Here is a 23,452-nt window from a genome sequence, read left to right on the forward strand (position 1 = left end):
CCCCTCACAGTGTTAAGGAAGCTGCCAGGAAGTTCGGACTGTGCGGAACTCACTGCAGCGCAGAAAAATGGCTGTGGCCAGACTGCTTCTCTAGATTCCTCCTCACTGGGCAGGCCATCTCTGAAAGAAATGCAGCAGCCCCAGTCAGGGGCTTATAGATAAAACTCCCATCTCCCTGGGACAGAGCACCTGGGGGAAGGGACAGCTGTGGGTGCAGCTTCAGCAGACTTAAATGTTCCTGCCTGCCAACTCTGAAGAGAGCAGCAGATCTCCCAGCACAGTGCTCAAGCTCTGCTTAGGGACAGACTGCCTCCTCAAGTGGGTCCCTGACCCCTGTGCCTTCTGACTGGGAGACACCTCCCAGCAGGAGTCAACAGACACCTCATACAGGAGAGCTCTGGCTGCCATCAGATGGGTGCCCCTCTGGGACGAAGTTTCCAGAGGAAGGAGCAGGCAGCAATCTTTGCTGTTCTGCAGCATCTGCTGGTGATACCAGGCAAACAGGGTCTGGAGAGGACCTCTAGCAAACTCCAGGAGACCTGCAGAAGAGGGGCCTGACTTTTAGAAGGAAAACTAACAAACAGAAAGCAATAACATCAACATTAACCAAAAGGATGCTCACACAAAAACCCCATCCAAAGGCCATCAGCATCAAAGATCAAAGGTAGATAAATCCACAGAGATGAGGAAAAACCAGCGCAAAAATGCTGAAAATTCTAAAAACCAGAATGCTTCTTCTCCTCCAAATAATCACAACTCCTCTCTGACAAGGGCACAAAACTGGACAGAGAATGAGTTTCATGAATTGACAGAAGTAGGCTTCAGGAGGTGGGTAATAACAAACTCCTCTCAGCTAAAGGACCATGTTCTAACCCAATGCAAGGAAGCTAAGAACGTTGATAAAAGGTTACACGAACTGCTAACTAGAATAACCAGTTTAGAGAAAAACATAAATGACCTGATGGAGCTGAAAAACACAGCACGAAAACTTCATGAAGTATATACAAGTATCAATAGCCAAATCAATCAAGTGGAAGAAAGGATATCAGAGACTGAAGATCAACTTAATGAAATAAAGCACAAAGCCAAAATTAGAGAAAAAAGAATGAAAGGGAACAAACAAAGCTTCCAAGAAATATGAGACTATGTGAAAAGGCCAAAGCTATGATTGATTGGTGTACCTGAGAGTGACAGGGAGAATGGGACCAAGTTGGAAAACACACTTCGGGATATCATCCAGGAGAACCTCCCCAACCTAGCAAGACAGGCCAACTTTCAAATTCAGGAAATATAGAGAACACCATTAAGATACTCCTTGGGAAAAGCAATCACAAGACACATGATCATCAGATTCTCCAAGGTTGAAATGAAGGAAAAAATGTTAAGGGCAGCCAGAGAGAAAGGTCAGACTACCTACAAAGGGAAGCCCATCAGACTCACAGCAGATCTCTGCAGAAACTCTACAAGCCAGAAGAGAGTAGGCGGCCAATATTCAACATTCTTAAAGAAAAGGATTTTCAATCCAGAATTTCAAATCTATCCAAACTAAGCTTCAGAAGAGAGGGAGAAATAAAATCCTTTACAGACAAGCAAATGCTGAGGGATTTTGTCACTAATAGGCCTGCCTTGCTCCTGAAGGAAGCACTAAATATGGAAAGGAAAAACTGGTACCAGCCACTGCAAAGACATACCAAAATATAAAGACCAACAACCCTATGAAGAAACTGCATCAACTAATGTGCAAAATAACCAGCTAGCATCATGATGACAGGATACAATTAATACATAACAATATTAACCTTAAATGTAAATGGGCTGAATACCCCAATTAAAAGACACAGACTGGCAAATTGGATAAAGGAGTCAAGACCTTTTGGTGTGCTGTATTCAGGAGACCCATCTCATGTGCAAAAACACACATAGGCTCAAAATAAACGGATGGAGGAATATTCACCAAGCAAATGGAAAGCCAAAAAAAAAAAAAAAAAAGCAGGGTTGCAATCCCAGTCTCTGATAAAACAGACTTTAAACCAACAAAGATCAAAAGAGACAAAGAAGGGCATTACATAATGGTAAAGGGATCCATGCAACAAGAGCTAACTATCCCAAATATATATGCACCCAATACAGGAGCACCCAGATTCATAAAGCAAGTTCTTAGAGACCTACAAAGAGACTTAGATTCCCACACAATAATAGTGGGAGACTTTAACACCCCACTGTCAGTATTAGGCAGATCAACAAGACAGAAAATTAACAAGGATATTTAGGATTTGAACTCAGCTCTGGACCAAGCAGACCTAATAGACATCTACTGAACTCTTCACCCCAAATCAACAGAATATACATTCTTCTCAGCACCACATCACACTTACTCTAAAATCAACTACATAATTGGAAGTAAAACACTCCTCAGCAAATGCAAAAGAACAGAAATCATAACAAACGCTCTCTCAGACCACAGTGCAATCAAATTGGAACTCAGGATTAAGAAACTCACCCAAAACCGCACAACTACTTAGAAACTGAAAAACCTGCTCCTGAATGACTACTGGGTAAATAACGAAATTAAGGAAGAAATAAAGATGTTCTTTGAAACCAATGAGAACAAAGACAAAATGTACCAGAATCTCTGGGACACAGCTAAAGCAGTGTTTAGAAGGAAGCTTATAGCACTGAATGCCCACATCAGAAAACCGGAAAGATCTAAAATAGACACCCTAACATCACAATTCAAAGAACTAGAGAAGCAAGAGCAAACAAATTCAAAAGCTAGCAGGACAGGGCTGGTGCAGTGGCTCACGCCTGTAATCCCAGCACTTTGGGAGGCTGAGGCGGGCAGATCACGAGGTCAGGAGATCGAGACCATCCTGGCTAACATGGTGAAACCCCATCTCTACTAAAAATACAAAAAATTAGCAGGGTGTAGTGGCGGGCACCTGTAGTCCCAGCTACTTGGGAGGCTGAGGCAGAAGAATGGTGTGAACCCGGGAGGCGGAGCTTGCAGTGAGCCAAGATTGTGCCACTGCACTCCAGCCTGGGTGAGAGAGCGAGACTCTGTCTCAAAAAAAAAAGCTAGCAGAACAGAAGAAATAACCAAGATCAAAGCAGAACTGAAGATGACAGAGACATGAAATACCCTCCAAAAAAATCAATGAATCCAGGAGCTGGTTTTTTGAAAAGACTAACAAAACAGACCACTAGCCAGAATAAAAAAGAAGAAAAGAGAGAAGAATCAAATAAATGCAATAAAAAATGATAAAGGGGATATCACCACTGATCCCACAGAAATACAAACTACCATCAGAGAATACTACAAATGCCTCTATACAAATAAACTAGAAAATCTAGAAGAAACGGATAAATTCCTGGACACATACATCCTCCCAAGACTAAACCACGAAGAAGTCGGACTCCTGAATAGACCAGTAACAAGTTCTGAAATTGAGGCAGTAATTAATAGCCTACCAACCAAAAAAAGCACAGGATCAGAGGGATTCACAGCCAAATTCTACCAGAGGTACAAAGGGGAGCTGGTACCATTCCTTTAGAAACTATTCCAAACAACAGAAAAAGGGGGACTCCTCCCTAACTCATTTAATGAGGCCAGCATCATCCTGATACCAAAACCTGGCAGAGACACAACACAAAAAGAAAGTTTCAGGCCAATATCCCTAATGAACATCGATGCGAAAAACCTCAATAAAATACCGGCAAACTGAATCCAGCAGTACATCGAAAAGCTTATCCACCACGATCCAGTTGGCTTCATCCCTGGGATGCAATGCTGGTTCAACATATGCAAATCAATAAATGTAATCCATCACATAAACAGAACAAATGACAAAAACCACATGATTATCTCAATAGATGCAGAAAAGGCCTTCAATAATATTCAACACACCTTCATGCTAAAAACTCTCAATAAACTGGGCATTGATGGAACATATCTCAAAATAGTAAGAGCTATTTATGACAAACCCACAGCCAATATCATACTGAATGGACAAAAGCCGGAAGCATTCCCTTTGAAAACTGGCACAAGACAAGGATCCCCTCTCTCACCACTCCTATTCAACGTAGTATTGGAAGTTCTGGCCAGGGCAATTAGGCAAGAGAAAGAAATAAAGGGATTCAAATAGGAAGAGAGGAAGTCAATTTTTCTCTGTTTGCAGATGACATGGTTGTATATTTAGAAAACCCCATCTTCTCAGCCCCAAAACTCCTTAAGCTGATAAGCAACTTCAGGAAAGTCTCAGGATACAAAATCAACATGCAAAAATCACAAGCATTCCTGTACACCAATGATAGGCAGAGAGCCAAATCATGAGTGAACTCCCATGCACAATTGCTACAAAGAGAATAAAATACCTAGGAATCCAACTTAGAAGGGACATGAAGGACCTCTTCAAGGAGAACTACAAACCACTGCTCAAGGAAATACAAGAGGACACAAACAAATGGAAAAACATTCCATGCTCATGAATAGGAAAAACCAATATTGTGAAAATGGCCATACTACCCAAAGTAATTTATAGACTCAATGCTATGCCCATCAAGCTACCATTAACTTTCTTCACATAACTAGAAAAAACTACTTTAAATTTCATATGGAAACAAAAAGACTTCATATAGCCAAGACAATCCTAAGCAAAAGGAACAAAGCTGGAGGCATCACACCACCTGTCTTCAAACTATACTACAAGGGTACAGTAACCAAAACAATATGGTACTGGTACCAAAACCGATACATAGAACAATGGAATAGAAAAGAGGCCTCAGACATGACACCACATATCTATAACCATCTCATCTTCAACAAACCTGACAAAAACAAGCAATGGGGAAAGGATTCCCTATTTAATAAATGGTGTTGTGAAAACTGGCTAGCCATAAGGAGAAAACTGAAACTGGACTCCTTCCTTACACCTTACACAAAAATTAATTCAAGATGGATTAAAGACTTAAATGTAAAACCTAAAACCATAAAAACCCTAGAAGAAAACCTAGGCAATACCATTCAGGACGTAGGCATGGGCAAAGACTTCATGACTAAAACACCAAAAACAATAGCAACAAAAGCCAATACTGACAAATAAGATCTAATTAAACTAAAGAGCTTCTGCACAGCAAAAGAAACTATCATCAGAGTGAACAGGCAACCTATAGAATGGGAGAAAATTTTTGCAATCTATCCATCTGGCAAAGGTATGATATCCAGAATCTACAAGGAATTTAAACAAATTTACATGAAAAAAACAAACTACCCCATCAAAAATTGGGTGAAGGATATGAACAGACACTTCTCGAAGACATTTATGTGGCCAACAAACATATGAAAAAAAGCTCATCATCACTGGTCATTACAGAAATGCAAATCAAAACCACAACAAGATACCATCTCACATCAGTTAGAATGGCGATTATTAAAAAGTCAGGAAACGACAGATGCTGGAGAGGATGTGGAGAAATAGGAACGTTTTTACACTGTTAGTGGGAGTGTAAATTAGTTCAACCATTGTGGAAGACAGTGTGGCGATTTCTCAAGGATCTAGAACTAGAAATGCCATTTGACCCTGCAATTCCATTACTGGGTATATACTCAAAAGATTATAAATCCTTCTACTATAAAGACACACATGCACATGTATGTTTATTGCAGCACTATTCACAATAGCAAAGACTTGGAACCAACCCAAATGCCCATCAATGATAGAATGGATAAAGAAAATGTGGCACATGGACACCATGGAATACTATCCAGCCATAAAAAGGAATGAGTTCATGTCCTTTGCACGGACATGGGTGAAGCTGGAAACCATCATTCTCAGCAAACTAACACAGGAACGGAAAACCAAACACCACATGTTCTCACTCATAAGTGGGAGTTGAACAATGAGAATACATGGACACAGGGAGGGCAACATCACACACTGGGGTCTGTTGGGGTGTGGGGGGCAAGGGGTGAAAGAGCACTAGGACAAATACATAATGCATGTGAGGCTTAAAACCTAGATGATGGGTTGATGGGTGCAGCAAACCACCATGGCACATGCATACCTATGCAACAAACCTGCACATTCTGCACATGTATTCCAGACCTTAAAGTATAATAAAAAATAAAATAAAATTGATTTCTAATTCTTTATATTCTGAATATTACAGTAAATCATCACATCTAAGTAACCAACCCCTTCTAAACTGCATCATTATTTTATCTCTAAGAAAGAAAAAACCCTGGCAATTATAATTGAAAGATTTCATCTATTCTAAGATGTATCCCAACTGTAGAGATGTTAAAATGTGAGATAACTGTCTTAGTATTGATGAAGTACTATGATCCATTGTCAGACATATGTATTGCAAATGGGGGATTTCTGTGAAATATGTTTTCTTGAAACAGCACTTTCTGAAAAACCATGCACCCAAAATAATAGAGATTATGGAGAAAACAGAGTCATGGTTGACTTCTCGAAACCTTTGCAACTTTGTAACCAGAACACTAACAAAATAAATAATGGTCCTAATTTAAAATACTAATACAGTTTAAAAGACATGTTAAATTCCCAATTAAAAATAATAAATAAAATACTGTGTCTTTTAAGAAAATGAAAGGAATGAAAAAAGGTGGCTTGACAGAAAGGGGTATAAGAAAGGGTTAGGCTACTAAATAACGAAGATAGGGCAAATAGTGCAATAAAGATTTTTAAAACAGAACACATGGTCAAACAGAAAAGAGGGTAAATTGAAGTGTATAGGTATCATATACAGTGCCATGTTCTTCCTCAGCTGCAATATTCAGTTGTGTTATTTTACTTACTTGTGGCTATTTGATGATAAAAAACATTAGCTTGCTGAGGAAAACGGCATAGAAACTAGTATAACCTCAGTTAAATTCATGTCATTTTCTACATATGTGCCAATCACATGTAAACTTTTTTGTACTGCAGAAATAAATGTAGAGGAACAGAGAGTATCTTGTCACATTCTGATTTTTTCACCTTTTAAATAAATTGTATTTTGATGACAGAAGCTCTTAATTTTAATATAGTCAAATGTATAAATCTTTTCCTTTACAGCTAATGGTTTTTGTGTCTAGTTGAAAAAAATCCTTTCCTAAGGCTATGGAGATATTCTATATTCTTTTTAAAAAGCACTACAGGTTTGCCTTTCACACCGAGGACTTTAACACAAAAAACAGATGGTGGGGATGGGGGAGCTGGTGAGAAGTACCAGTCCAATTTCCTTTTTTTCCAAATGACTACTCAAAATAATTTATTGAAAGTCACTAATTTCCCTTCTGATCAGCCGCAGCACTTCTTTCATGGAAATGTCTATATAAGCTTGGGTGTTTACTACTAGGCTTTCTATATACTGACCATTCCTGTATCATTATCAGTGTTATAATTATTCTATTTTCCTAATAAATCTTGATATATAGTATAGCAAGTCCACCTATCTTGCTTTTTGTATTCAAAGCTTGTCCATATACATTCTAGAATCAGATAAACAGGCTAAAAAGGCTGAAATTGTTATGGAATTACATTGAATCTACCAGTCAATTTGAGCAGAACTGATATCTTTGCCATACTGCCTTTAATTCACGAATAAGAAATCTCCATCAGCATATTTAGATCTTCTTTAGCATCCCTCAGTTTCACACTATAGAGGTCTTATGTTTCATTAGAGGTTAATTTCTAAGTATTTTTAAAAAACTTATATGCTATGGTAAGTAATATTTTCATAAACTTTCATTTTCTAAATATTGATGGTATGAAAGAAATAATTTACCTACAATAGAATGCACTAATTCTAACAGTACAATTATGTGAACTTTGGAAACCATTATCCCCCAAAGTTTCCTTGGGCCTCTTTGCAGTCCTCCACTCTGGGCAGTTACTGACCTACTTTCAGTATAGTTTTGCCTTTAATATAATTTAATACAAATGGAATCATATGTTAATTTGATTCCAGTAGTTTTCTGGTTTCTTTTACTTAGCATAATGCTTTTGAGATTCACCCATGTTGTTCAAATTCTTTTTACATTTAAGATGTAATCTGCAAGGAGAGATCTTTTAAGTCTTTTCTAAGTTGAATGCCTTTTATTTCTTTTTCCTGTCTTATCACTCTGGCTAGAATTTCCAGTACTATGTTGAATAGTAATAGCAAGACCGGGCATCCTTGCTTTATTGCAGGATCTCACAGGAAAAGCCTTCTGTCTTTCTCTGTTAAGCATAATGTTAGCTTTTATTATGTTGAGGTAGTTTCCCTTCTACTCCTAATTTGTTGAGTATTTTTAAAAATCCTGACAGGGTACTGAATTTTGCTTTTCTGTATTGAGATGTTAATGTGGTATAATATATTGACTGATTCTTATATGTTGAACCATCCTTGCATTCCAGGCATAAATTTTAGCTGGTCAAGATGTATGATTTTTTTAATGTGCAATATAATTTGGTTTGCTAGCATTTTCTTTAGAATTTTTGTGTCAAATATCCATCAGGGTTATTGGCCTGTAGTTCTCCTTTATTGTGTCTTTGTCTGGTTTTGTTATCAGGGTAATGAGTTTAAATGAGTTTGGGAGTGTCCCTTTCTCTTCCGTTCATTGTAAGAATTTGAGAAGGACTGGTATTAACTGTTTGGTAGAATTATCCAGGGGACCCACCTGGTCCTGGGCTTTTCTTTGTTGGGAAGTTTTTGATTACTGCTTTAATCTCCACACTCATTATAGGTCTTTTCAGATTTTTTATTTCTTTATGATTCAGGCTTGGTAGGTTTATAGTTCTAAAACTTTATCCATTTCTTCTAGATCATCCAATTTGTGGGCATCTAACTTTTCACTACAGCAGTCTTTATAATTCTTTTCATTTCTGTGACATCAGTTATAATATCCCCTCTTTCATTTTTAATTTTAGAAATTTAAGTCTTTCTTAATCTAAGTAAGGGTTTATCAATTTTAGTGATTTTCTTTTTTTAAAAAAACAACTCCTGGTTTGGTTGATTTCTTTTTTTTTTTTTTTAAACGTTTTCTATTTAGTTTATCTCTGCTCTAGTCTTTATTATTTCCTTCTTTGTGCTGACTTTGGATTTAGTTCATTCTTATTTGTCTATTTCCTTAAGGTATAAGATTAGGTTGGTGACTTGAGATTTTTCTTCTCTTTTAATTTGTTTACTGCTATAAACTTCCCTCTTAATACTGCTTTTACTATATTCCATAAGTTTTAGTATGTTGTATCTTTTCAAAAAATTTATCTCCAGGTATTTCCTAAATTCTCTCATGATCCACTGGTTGTTTAAGAACACACCGTTTACTTTCCATGTAACTGCAATTTTTCCTGTTTTCTTTCTGCTAATTAATTTTAGTTTCATTCCATTATGGTCAGAGAAGATACTTTGCATAATTTAAATCTTAGTATTTATTAAGACTTGTTTTGTGGTCTAATGTGGTTTATCATAGAGAATCTTCCATGCATGCTTGATAAGAGTGTATATTCTGCTGTTATTGGATGAAATGTTCTGTATGTCCATTAGGTCCATTTGGTCTTGTATTGTTCAAGTCCTCTGTTTCCTCATTGATCTTTTGTCTTGTTTTATTCAATTGGTATTCCACTGTATGGATATACCAAAATTAATTATCCATTCACCAATGATAGAAATTTGGGCAGTTTCCACATTTGGGCTGTAATAAATAAAGATGCTATTAACTTACATGACTTTGGGTAGACATATATTTAAATGTATGTTAATACCTAGGAGTGAAATTGCTAGGTATTATGGTAAGTGTATGTTTAATTTGATAAGAAAACATAACATTATTTTCCAAAGTAGATGTCTTTGCATTCCCACCTGCAATATATGAGAGCTGCAGTTGATTTATGTTACTGTTTCTAAGTAGGAATTCTTTCTGGAGTTTCTTGGGTAATTAATTTTCTCTAAATCTTACAACAAATCAGTTGACAGGAAAAATGACAAAAACAGTTCTAATTCTCCTGCACAAACTAAAGTTTAACAGTTTGATATAGAGACATCTGGCTTAAAGAAATCAGCTGATATCAACTGAAAGCAAGAGAAGGAAACACTGAAAGGCAGAATCAAAGGTTAAGGTTGGTATTTTCAGGAACCAGGACAGAAGCATGTGGGAGAGTAGCAGTCACAATATACTCAAGTCAGTCTTACTTGCAGCTGTTACCACAAGTGTGTGCTCATGGCCATATCTGCTAGTGGTGGGCCTTTCTTACATAATACAATACTAATAAGATGATATGTATATTATACGTCATATAAATCCTACGAGTTGTGTTCCAAGAAATAACAAGTTTGGAGGCTAAGTAAGTCCTTAAATTGGCAGTTTCAACACACAACTCTGTGTAATGCTGTTAACCATGCTCGGAAATCTAAATGTTAGGTTATTTGAATACCATCCAAATATTTTCTGGCATTTTTCACTGATTATTTGTTACAAGCTTCAGTGCTTTGTAAATATTTAACAGAAAAAATGCAAAGAGAGAAAGTGAATGCTGTTGTAGAACATTCCAACATGAAATAAGAAACGGATCTAAAATCTGAAATAAAAGCAATATATTTAATAGATTTCAATGGCAAAATCAAAATCAGGAGAAGCAGACAAAATGCTTTCACAATTAAAAAAGAAAATGAGATTATATGAAACAACATACTTTGTAATGCCCGATATGAGGATGTTTTTGGATACATTCTTAATAATTTGATGAATGTCAGTGCAAAATGAAATATATTTTTTTTTCTGGCATATTTGTCACCAAACAAAGATCAAGACCATCAGATAAAACAATTGATACTTTCTGCTTTAAAATTTCATTTTAGGGTTGGGCTCGGTGGCTCACACCTGTAATCCCAGCACTTTGGGAGGCTGAGGTGGGCGGATCACCTGAGGTCAGGAGTTTGAGACCAGCCTGGCCAACATGGTGAAACCCCATCTCTACTGAAAATACAAAAATTTGCAGGGCATGGTGGCGCATGCCTGTAATCCCAGCTACGCAGGAGGCTGAGTCAGGAGAATCACTTGAACCTGGGAGGTGGAGGTTGCAGTGAGCTGAGATCGCACCACTGTACTCTAGCCTGCGCAACAGAGCAAGACTCTGTCTCAAAAATAAATAAATAAATCAAAAATAAATAAATAAATAAATACAATTTTAGGTATGAAAAATTCAAATACTAAATATGTATGTGATTATCTTTCAAATTTTAAATGATTTTTATTTGGTATTTATTTTGTGTTAATGCTTCCATTTATTCATTCATTCATTTTAGAGATGCAGTCTTGCTACGTTGCCCAGGCTGAGCTTGAACTCCTGGCTTCAAGAGTTCCTTCCGCCTCAGCCTCCCAAAGTGCTGGGACTACATTTGTGAGCCACCATGCCCAACCAATGTCTCCTTCTTTTTTCTGTTATCAAACATCTGTATCAAGTAGAGATCATTGAAAAACAGTAACAAAATCTTATTTTATTAGTTCATAATAATAATAACAATAGTAAACCATTTGATTTTATCTTGCCAGTTTCTCTCTGTAAGCACTTGCCACACAGGAGAATCCATCCTAAACTACAGTGTTCGTAGCCATAACTACTGCCATAACAGTCAAGTGCAGCAGTCATTTGGGCTCTCAAGGTACTGGGTTCATTTGTCATTTCTTCACAATCAACCATAAGTGATACTGTAATTAAATTGTGATGCCATGGCTTCTGATGAATTATCAGCATCCCACCTCTCGTTGGAAGAAACTTAGCACTCCACGTAAGATCAGCCAAGACAACCAAAACCAATTCTGAAATCCCTTCTTAGAGGTTCTGTCTCCTGGGAGCACTACTAGTACTAATTCTGTATCAAGATCCAGAGAAGAGAGAGAAATCACATGGCATTCTGAACAGAGACAGTTTAATACATAGAATTGTTAACTGTTTACAAGGAATTAACTAAGTAGGAATAAACGAGGACTCTAAAGAATATCACCCTAAAGCTGAGGGAGAATATTTAAATAAGGAACAAACTTGGAAGGGAGTGACTTTCCCAAGGTCTGGGATTCAGACCTCATTGAAGAGGGTATGGTAACAGACCACTGGATGGTGCGGAATTTTCCTGGGTTGCCTGAGGACAGAGCTAGTTCACAGTTAGTGGGTCAGGGATTTAACAGGCAGGAAACTGCATGGGGTATCAGTGAAATTCACCAGCAAGCTACCTATGGTGGTGAGTGAGGTTTGTAAATAGAAAACCAGCTAAGACACTGGCTGGACTTGCCAGAAACCAATAGGAAAACTGGTTCTCAGAGGATGTTGCTGAAAACTGGGGGACCAAATGGGATGTCACAGAACTCACCAGGAAACTGCTAAATCAGCTGGTGCACTGCTGGTACTCATGAAATCACCTATGAGGGTGTTGCTGAACTTGCTGTAAGGAAGTCTCCTGCAGGTGTGCCACTGAACTTGTCACTGGGAAGCTGACTGCTAGGGTACTGCTGAAACTTGCTGGGTGTCTTTTTGGATAGCAGGAGCAAAAAGAAAAAGATACACTGGAACCAGGAAAAGAACTCTTCTTTCTCCAGTATCCTTTCTCTGCCCTCTATTGAAAGCTTAACGCTGTGCCAATGGACAGGAGACAAATGTTACAGTATCACAAGCAGGCAAAAAAGTAGATTTATAGCCAAGAGGCAATGGGTAATAAATGGCAGAGTAGTTTTCTGAGAGATTCTATCATAAATGGGAGTTGAATTTTGCCAAATAATTTTTCTGCATCTATTGAAAAGATTAATTGGTTTTTATTTTCTAATATTACTATATTAATTTTCAAATGTTATACCAACTTGGCATTCCTGAAACAAACTCCACTTGATCACAATGTATTATCCTTTTATATATTGCTATATATATTGACTTGCTAAAATACTGTTAAGAATTTTTGAGTCTACATTCAAGAAAAATTTTAGCCTAACATTTTCTTTTAATATTTTTGTCTGATTTTAGAATCAGAATCATGTTCACAACACAGAATGAGTTGGGAAATGTTCCCTCCTATATTTTCTAGAAGAGTTTGTGTAGAATTGGTATTATTTCTTTCTTAAATGTTGAGAACAATTTACCAGTATCACCTGGGCCTAAAGTTTTCTTTTTTCCAACTTTTAAGTTCAGGGGTACATGCACAGGTTGTGCAGGTTTGTTACATAAATGTGTGCCATGGTAACTAGCTGCACAGATCATTCTATCACCTACATATTAAGCCCAGCATTCATTAGCTATTCTTACTGATGCTGTCCTTCCTCCCACCCTCAACCTTCCAACAGGCCCCAGTGTGTGTTGTTCCCCACCATGTGTCCATGTGTTCTCATCATTCAGCTCTCAATTATAAGTGAGAACATTTGATTTTCTGTTCCAAATGAATTTTAAAATAGTCTTTTTCTTATTCTGTGAAGAATGTCAATGATAGTTTAATGGGAATAGCACTGAATCTATAAATTACTTTGGGCAGTATGGCCATTTTGATGATACTGATTCTTCCTATTCATAAGTATGGAATGTTTTTCCATTTGTTTGTGTTATCATCTCTGATTTCTTTTTTTTGAGATGGAGTCTCACAGTCTCCCAGGCTGGAGTGCAGTGGGGCGATCTCGGCTCACTGCAAGCTCCACCTCCCGGGTTCACACCATTCTGCTGCCTCAGCCTCCTGAGTAGCTGGGACTATAGGCGCCCACTTCCGCCACCGTGCCTGGCTAATTTTTTTGTTTTAGTAGAGACGGGGTTTCACCGTGTTAGCCAGGATGGTCTCGATCTCCTGACCTCGTGATCTGCCCGTCTTGGCCTCCCAAAGTGCTGGGATTACAGGCATGAGCCACCACGCCCGGCCATCATCATCTCTGATTTCTTTGAGCAGTCGTTTGTAGTTCTCCATGAAGAGGTAATTCACTTCCCTTGTTAGTTGTATTCCTAGGTATTTTATTCTTTTTTGTGGCAATTGTGAATGGGAGTTCATTCTGGATTTTGGCTCTCAGCTTGCCTGTTCTTGATATGTAGGAATGTTAGCAATTTTTGCACATTGATTTTGTACCCTGAGATTTTGCTGAAGTTGCCTATCAGTTTAAGAAGCTTTTGGGCAGAAACGGTGGAATTTTCTAGATATAGGAGATCGTGTCATTGGCAAACAGGGATAGTTTGACTTCCTCTTCCTATTTGAATATGCTTTCTTTCTTTCTTTTTCTTGATCGCCCTGGTCAGAACTTCCAGAACTATACTGAATAGCAGTGGTGAAAGAGGGCATCCTTGTCTTGTACTGGTTTTCAAGGGGAATGGTTCCAGCTTTTGCCCATTCAGTATGATATTGGCTGTGGGTCTGTCATAAATGGCTCTTATTATTTTGAGATATGTTCCTTCAATATCTAGTTTATTGAGAATTTTTAACATGAAGCATTGTTGAATTTTATCGAAGGCCTTTTCTGCATCTATTGAGATAATCATGTGGTTTTTGTCTTTAGTTCTATTTATGTGGTGAATTACGTTTATTGATTTGTGTATGTTGAACCAGCCTTGCATCCTGGGGATGAAGCTGACTTGATTGTGGTGGATAAGCTTTTTGATGTGCTGTTGGATTCGGTTTGCCAGTATTTTACTGAGGGTTTTTGCATTGATGTTCATTAGGGATACTGGCCTGAAGTTTTCTTTTTTTGTTGTATCTCTGCCAGGTTTTGGTATCAGGATGATGCTGGCCTCACAAAATGGTTAGGGAGGAGTCCCTCCTTTTCAGTTGTTTGGAATAGCTTCAGAAGAAATGGTACCAGCTCCTCTTTGTACCTCTGGTAGAATTCAGCTGTAAATCCATCTGGTCCTGGGCTTTTTTGGGTTGGTAGGCTATTTATTACTGCCTCAATTTCAGAATTGGCTGTTGGTCTCTTCAAGGAATCAACTTCTTCCTGGTTCAGCCTTGCCAGGGTGTATATGTCCAGGAATTTATCCATTTTCTTCTAGATTTTCTAGTTTATTTGCATAGAGGTGTTTATAGTATTCTCTGATGGTTGTTTGTATTTCTGTGGGGTCAGTGGTGGTATTTCCCCCTTATCATTTCTGATTGTGTTTGTTTGAATCTTCTCTCTTTTCTTCTTTATTAATCTAGCTAGCAGTCTATTTTATTATTTTTTTCAAGAACCCAGCTCCTGAATTTGCTGATTTTTTGAAGGGCTTTTCATGTCTCTATCTCCTTCAGTCTAGCTCTGATCTTGGTTATTTCTTGTCTTCTTCTAGCTTTGGGGTTTGTTTGCACTTGGTTCTCTAGTTCTTTTAGTTGTGATGTTAGGTTGTTAACTTGAGATCTTTCTAGCCTTTTGATGTGGGCATTTAGTACTATAAATTTCCCTCTTAACACTGCTTTAGCTGTAGCTCAGAAATTCTGATATGTTGTCTTTTTGTTCTCATTGGTTTCAAAGAACTTCTTGATTTCTGTCTTAATTTCATTATTTACCCAAGAATCATGCAAGAACAAGTTGTTCAATTTCCATGTAGTTGTATGGTTTTAAGTGAACTTCTTTCTTTCTTTTTTTTTTTGTTTTATTGTGTTTTTTGTTTGTTTGTTTTTGTTTTTTTTAAGATGGAGTCTCGCTCTGTAACTCAGGCAGGAGTGCAGTGATGCAATCTCAGCTCACTGCAACCTCTGCCTTCCAGGTTCAAGCGATTCTCCTTCCTCAGCCCCCTGAGTAGCTAGGACTACAGGCATGTGCCACCATACTCAACTAATTTTTGAGTGAATTTCTTAATCTTGATTTCTAATTTGATTGCACTGTGGTCTGAGAGATTATGATTTCAGTTCTTTTGCATTTGCTGAGGAGTGTTTTACTTCCGATTATGTGATCAGTTTTAGACTAAGTGCCATGCAGTGATGAGAAGAACATATATTCTGTTGTTTTGGGGTGGAGAGTTCTGTAGATATCTATCAGGTCCTCTTGATCCAGAGCTGAGTTCAGGTCCTTAATATCTTTGTTAATTTTCCATCTTAATGATCTACCTACTATTGTCAGTGGGTGTTAAAGTCTCCCACGATTATTGTGTGGGAGTCTCTCTTTGAAGGTCCCTAAGAACTTGCTCTATGGCCAGGTACAGTGGCTCATGCCTGTAATCACAGGACTTTGGGAGACCGAGATGAGTAGACCACTTGAGGTCAGGAATTCGAGACCAGCCTGGCCAACATGGTGAAACTCTGTCTCTACTAAAAAAACACAAAAAATTAGCCAGGTATAGTGGTGGGCACCTACAGTCCCAGCTATTCAGGAGGCTGAGGCAGGAGAATTGCTTGAACCCAGGAGGCAGAGGCTGCAGTGAGCCAAGATCGCACCACTGCACTTCAGCCTGGGTGACAGAGTGAGAATCCGTCTCAAAAAAAAAAAGAACTTTATGAATTTGGGTGCTCCTGTATTGGGAGCATATATATTTAGGGTAGTTGGCTCTTATTGTTGAATTGAACCCTTTACCATTATGTAATGCCCTTCTTTGACTTTTTTGATCTGTGTTAGTTTAAAGTCTATTTTAAAGTCTGTTGGTTAAAGTCTATTTTGTCTGAAACTAGAATTGCTTTTTTCCATTGGCTTGATAAATTTTTCTCCATCCCTTTATTTTGAGCCTATGTGTGTCTTTGCATGTGAGATGGGTCTCTTGAAGACAGTATACTGATGGATCTTGACTCTTTAAACAGCTTGCTATTCTGTGTCTTTTAATTGGGGCATTTAGCCCATTTATATTTAAGGATAGCATGGTTATGTGTGGATTTGATCCTGTCATCATGACGCTAGCTGGTTATTTTGCAGACTTGTTTATGGTGGTTGCTTCATAATGTCACTGGTCTGTGCACCACAGTGTGTTTTTGTAGTGGCTGGTAATGATGGTTTTTCCTTTTCATATTTAGTGTTTCCTTCAGGTGCTTTTGCAAGGCAGGTCTAGTGGTAATGAAGTCCCTTAGCATTTGCTTGTCTGTAAAGGATATTAATTCTCCTTTGCTTATGAAGCTTGGTTTAATTCTCCTTTGCTTATGAAGCTTGGTTTAGCCAGATATGAAATTCTGGGTTGGTAACGTTGACTACTGGGCCCAGTCTCTTCTGGCTTGCAGGGTTTCCGCTGAGAGGTCCACTGTTTTTATCTGGTGGCTTCCCTTTTTATGTGACCTGGCCTTTCTCTCTGGCTGTGCTTAACATTTTTTCTTTCATTTCAACCTTAGAGAATCTGATTATTAATTGTCTTGGGGATGATCTTCTCAATGGAGTATCTTACTGGGGTTCTCTGCATTTCCTGAATTTGAACGTTGGCTTGGCCTGTCTTGCTAGGTTGGGGAAGTTCTCCTTGATGATATTCTGAAGTATGTTTTCCAACTTGGTTCCATTCTCCCCATCATTTTCAGGTACCCCCATCAGTCATAGATTTGGTCTCTTTATATAATTCCCTATTTCTCAGAGGTTTTGTTCATTCATTTTCATTCTTTTTTCTTTATTCTTGTCTGCCTGTCTTAATTCAGAAAGCCAGTCTTCCAGCTCTTAGATTCTTTTCCCTGCTTGGTTTATTCTGCTATTAATACTTGTGATTGCATTGTGAAGTTCTTGTAGTGTGTTTTCAGCTATAACAGGGGGTTATGTTCCTCTCTAAAATAGCTTTGGCTGTCAGCTCCTGTACTGTTCTATGATGATTCTTAGCTTCTTTGCATTGGGTTACAATGTGCTCCTTTAGCTCAATGAAATTCATTATTACCCATCTTCTAAAGCCTACTTCTGTCATTTCAGCCATCTCAGCCTTAGCCTGGTTCTGAGACCTTGCTGGAGAAGTGTTGTGGTCATTTGGACGAGACGGGGCACTCTAACTTTTTGAGTTTTCAGCTTTTTTTGCATTGATTCTTTCTCATCATTGTGGGCTTATGTACCTTTGATCTTTGAGGTTGCTGATCTTTGGATGGGGTTTTTGTGGTTTTTCTTTGTTGTTGTTTTCTGTTTGTTTGTTTTTAACAGTCTGGTCACTCTTCTGCAGGGCTGCTGCAGTGTGCTGGGGGTCTGCTCCAGACCCTAGTTGCCTTGGTTCTTCCTGTACCTGGAGGTATCGCCAGTGAAAGCTGCAAAACAGCAAAGATGGCAGCTTGCTGCTTCCTCTGGAAGCTCTGTCCCAGGTGGGTACTGACCTACTGCCAGCCTGAACGTACCTGTAGGAGGTGGCTGGATACTCCAGTTAGGAGGTCTCACCCAGTCGGGATGAATGGCATCAGTGTGGCTGCTTTTTGGTAAAGGAGTTGTGTGGTGTTGGGCATCCCTTCAGCCCCCTATTGGTCTGGGCTCTCCAAGGCCTACAGGATGGACCCATTGACGAGCCCAAACGGCCAAGGTGAAGGCTTGCCCACCCCTCAGGCACTCTGTCCCAGGGAGAAATTGGAGCTCTGTCAGTTCCATAGAACATGGGTGGTGGCTGGAGGCCCAGGCTGGGAAGAGCCAGCTGGGAGGATCAGCTGAGATGAGGAGTGGATTGGAGTCCGCTTAAAGAAACAGTCTGGCCACGCCTCCACAAAACAGCTGTGTCTTGGTGGAGAACCGCTTCTCCCCGTCAGCTTGGACTCTCCAAAGCCTGCAGGCTGGAATGGTTGAGTCATCCATCCAACCCAGGTGGCAGCCCTCCCCTCCCCGGGGCACTCCATCCCAGGGAGAGATCAGAGCTCTGTCCATAGTATGTGCCAGTGGGCACGGCGGGAAGGCCCAGCTGGGAGGTCCTGCCCAGTGAGGAGGAAGTGATCCAGGCTGCTTAAAGCAGCAGTCTGGTCATGATCTGGCAAAGCCACTGTGTTGTGCTGCTGGGGGGACCCTCCCTTGTCTGGAACTTTTGGACTCTCCAAAGCCCGCATGCTGGAATGGCTGAGTCGACCAAACAGCAGAGATGGTGCCTACCCCTCTCCCCTAAAGTTTTCTTTACAGGAAAGTTAAAAACTAAAATTCAATTTCTTTAATAGATAGAGGATTTTTCAGCTCACCTATTTCTTCATGAGTGAGCATTGGTAGTTTTTGTCTTCTAAAGAATTTGTCCATTTCATCTAAGTTGTTGAGTTTATTGGCATAAAGTTATTCAGAATATTCCTTATTAGGTCGGGTGTGGGGTCTCACGTCCGTAATTCCAACACTTTGGGAGACCAAGGCCAGAGGATCGCTTGAGCTCAAGAGTTTGAGACCAGCCTGGGTAACACAGCCAAGACCTCGTCTCTAATAAAAATAAAAATAAAAAAATTAACTGCACATGGTGGCACACACCTGTAGTTCCAGTAACTGAGGAGGTTGAGGCAAGAGGATAACTTGAGCCCAGGAGATGGAAGAAATGGAAGTTGAGCTATAATCACATCAATGAATTCCAGGACCTGGGTGACAGAGTGAGGCTATGTCTCAAAAAAAAAATTCTTTATCATACACTTTTACACACTTAACATCTATAGGATTTTCAGTGAAGTCACCTCTCTCATTCCTGATATTGTTTTCTTTTGTAGTGACAGAGTCTCACTATTTGCCCAGGCTTGTCTCAAACTCCTGGACTCAAGCAATCCTCCTGCCTCAGCCTCCCAAAGCACTGGGATTACAGGCATGAGCCAATACACCCAGCCTCCGGATAGCATTAATTTGTGCTTAATTTCTTCCTAAGCAGTCTAGCTAGAGGTTTATCACCTTTATTGATCTCAAAGAATGAGCTTTGGGTTTCATTGATTTTTTTCTATTTTCTATTGCACTGGTTTCTACTCTTTATTATTTTCTTCCTTCTACTTAAAATAAGTATTTTCCTCCTTCTTTTTAAGATTCTTAAGGTAGAAGTTTAGATCACTAATTTGAAATCTTCATTATTTTTTAATATAAGTATTTAATACTGTAAATTTCCATTTAAATACTACTCTAGCTACAACCTACAAATTTTCATATATTGTGTTTGATACGTTTCAATTTGTTGGTTGATATGTGTAATATTTTGTAATCTCCTTTGTGATTTATTCAACTCACAGTTTATTTAGAAGTGTGCTATTATTAATTTCTGAATATCTTTCTGTTAGTAATTTCTTTTTCTCTATTTTTTTTTTAAGAGACAGGGTCTCACTCCTGACATGATTATAGCTCCCTATAGCCTCAAACTCCTGGGCTCAAGGGATCCTCCTGCCTCAGCCTCTCGAGTAGCTAGGACTACAGGTATGTGCCACCTTGTCTGCCTCATTAAAACAAATTTTTTTTGTAGAGACGGGGTCCTGGTATGTTGCCCAGGCTGGTCTCAAACTCCTAGCCTCAAGCAATCCTCCCACCATCGTTAATAATTTCTAATTTAATTTCATGATGGCCAGATAACATGTTTTATATGATTTAAGTCTAAATCCTCTTAAATTTATCAGTTCTTGTTTTGTGGTGCAGAATATGGTCTATATTTGTAAATGTATCATCTGCACTAGAAAAGCATGTGTATTCTGCTGCTGTTGGGTGGCATCTTCTAATAAATAGTAACTAGGCTAAGCTGGTTGAAAATGCTGTTCATGTTTTCTATTACCTTACTGATTTTTTGCTTAATTTTAAAATTAATTACTAAAAGGGGATGTTGAAATCTTGAACTGTAATTATAAAGTTGTCTATTTTCCTTTCAGTTCTATTGCTCTGGTATCATTTCCCTTCTACCTGAAGAATTTCCTTTAACATTTCATTTTGTTTGTTGTCTGCGCATTTTGTCCAATCTTTAATATTTCTTACAGTGTACATCTGCTGCTGAAAACTTCTTTCATCTTTTTTTTGTCTGAAAATTCTTTATTTCTCTTTCATTTTTGAAGGATATTTTTGTTGTACATAGAAATCCAGGTTGGCATTTTTTTTTCCTTGCAGCATGTTAAAGATGTTATTTGATGGACTGGCTTATACTGTTTCTGTGGATACTGGGGTACTGCAGTCATTCTTTGTTCCCTTGCATGTAATTTATCTTTTTTTTCTGTATTTTGCATTTTCTTTTTCAAAAATTTTTATTTGATTTCACTTTATTTAGAGATGGGGTCTCACTATGGTGCCCAGGCTGGATTTGAACTCCTGGGCTCAAGTGATCCTCCCACCTCAGCTTCCTGCTGAGTTGAGATTACAGGCACATGCTAGCATGCCCAGCATCATTTTCTTTTTATCAATGGTTTTTTATAATCTAATTATGATGTCCTTTGATATGGTTTTCTTCATGTTTCTTCTGCTTGGGATCTATTGAGCTTCTTAGATCTGTGTGCTTATTATTTTCATGAAATTTGGAAAAATTTCAGTCACTATTTCTTTTTTTTCTCCTTCCTCCACTTTGGCTTGATAGTTTGCCATGGGTAAATATAAATGCATCATAGTCCTGTTCTGCCTGTATTTCAATGTCTGAAAACAGCTGTTACATATTCCTCATCCAATTTCTAGTTCTTTATTACAAGAGGGTAAATCTAGTACTAGTTATGGTGCTGGTACTTCATCGCAGAAGTAGAAATCTCTCCTCTCCCCATTGTCATCTGGTTGCTCAAAAAAAAAAAAAAAAGTTCACTTTTTCAGTCATTTTCTTCTCTGTGCTTCAGTTTCATTAGTTTATATTGCTATGTGTTCAGGTTCACTGATCTTTTCTTCTCCAGTTTTGAATCTCCTGTTGAGTCCATTCAGTGAATTTTTAAGGTTCCACTTCATTCATATATATATATATATGTATATATACACACACACACACACACACACACACATGAACATTTATATATAATTTTTCTCTTCATTATGTTGATACTGTTCTTTAAATCCTTGAGCATATTTCTAATAACTAAAACTCCTGGTATAGTAATGCCATCATGTGTCATTTCTGTTTCTTTTTTCTATCAGCTGACTTTTCTTTTGATTATGGGTCACAGTTTCCTGCTTTTTGCAGGTCTAGTAATTTTATATTAGATGCTGGACATTTTGAATATTTTGTTACACAATGTTTCCATTTTGTTGTCTATTTTTTTGTTTGTTTGAGACAGAGTCTCGCTCTGTCACCAGGCTGGAGTGCAGTGGCACGATCTCGGCTCACTGCAACCTCCACTTCCCAGGTTCAAGCAATTCTCCTGCCACAGCCTCCCAAGTAGCTGGGACTACAGGCATGCTTGGCTAATTTTTGTATTTCTAGTAGAGATGGGGTTTCACCATGTTGGCCAGGCTAGTCTCAAACTCCTGACCTCAGTTAATCTTCCCACTGCAGCCTCCCAAAGTGCTGGGATTATATAATCTTAAATTCTAGTCTTCACTTTTTAAAAGTCAAAATATAGAATCTTCCAGTTTTTCTACTTTCTACTTTTTTTTTTTTTTTTTTTTTTGAGACGTAATCTCGCTCTTTCACCCAGGCCAGACTGCAGTGGCGCTATCTCAGCTCACTGCAAGCTCTGCCTCCTGGGTTCCTGCCATTCTCCTGCCTCAGCCTCCTGAGTAGCTGGGATTATAGGCGCCTGCCACCGCGCCCGGCTAATTTTTTTTTGTATTTTTAGTAGAGATGGAGTTTCACCATGTTAGCCAAGATGGTCTCGATCTCCTGACCTCGTGATCTGCCCGCCTCGGCCTCCCAAAGTGCTGGGATTACAGGCGTGAGCCACTGCGTCTGGCCTTTTTTTTTTTTTTTTTTGACAGAGTCTCGCTCTGTCACCCAGGCTGGAGTGCAGTAGCATGACCTCGGCTCACTGCAACCTCCTCTTCCTGGGTTCAAGCGATTCTCCTGCTTAAGCCTCCCCAGTAGCTGGGATTACAGGGGTGTGCCACCACGCCCAGCTAATCTTTGTATTTTTAGTAGAGACGAGGTTTCACCATGTTGGCCAGGCTGGTCTCGAACTCCTGACCTCATGTTCACCCACCTCAGCCTCCCAAAGTGCTGGGATTATAGGTGTGAACCACTGCACCTGGCCCAGTTTTTCCATTTTTCTACTTTTAAAAACAAAACCTCTGAAGTTCTTTGAAAATTTTTCTTCTTATCCAATTTTTGTTTCATTCTTGTTCCCAACTTAGTCTTCACAATTTCATGTGAAATACTCCATCAAACTATCTGTAGATGTTTAATTAGTTAAGAAAGGACATTTCTGCTTCAGTTCTTTTATTCCATCACATACTTACATGGAATGGTTCTCAAGTAGAGATTATCTCTGATCACTTGCTGCAGTTTGTGGTCAATTGATCCTTTTTGAAACTGAAGACTTAGGTAATGCCGCAAATCTTTATTAATGACTTTGCCTGGAGCAAAGACAAAAAAACAGAAAATAAATGCATAATTTTTAGACATTCACTTAAATATAGAAGCTAGTAACTGAATACTCTTAAACCAGTTAGCTATAAACAGGATAAAGAAATCAGAGAATTTTACTAAAAAGAAAATAACACCAAATTATTTATAGGTACTATAATTAAAATATGTACCTGCAATATAATGTAGGAATAATTTTACAT

General features: G+C 38.6%; 1 protein-coding gene across 4 annotated transcripts in view; it reads right to left on the reverse strand.

Annotated features, from left to right (window-relative positions):
• Positions 1-23,452, reverse strand: part of MAGI3 (membrane associated guanylate kinase, WW and PDZ domain containing 3) — a 272,676-nt gene that overhangs the window by 100,455 nt on the left and 148,769 nt on the right. For all 4 annotated transcript variants that reach the window (XM_032154954.2, XM_032154953.2, XM_032154951.2 and 1 more), the window contains exon 2: positions 23,123-23,239. In XM_032154954.2, coding sequence (XP_032010845.1) covers positions 23,123-23,239 — 117 coding nt within the window. The remainder of the gene's footprint in view (positions 1-23,122; positions 23,240-23,452) is intronic.

Source organism: Hylobates moloch, unplaced genomic scaffold (assembly GCF_009828535.3).
Source record: "Hylobates moloch isolate HMO894 unplaced genomic scaffold, HMol_V3 SCAFFOLD_5, whole genome shotgun sequence".
In the NCBI taxonomy this organism is placed as follows: Eukaryota; Metazoa; Chordata; class Mammalia; order Primates; family Hylobatidae; genus Hylobates; species Hylobates moloch.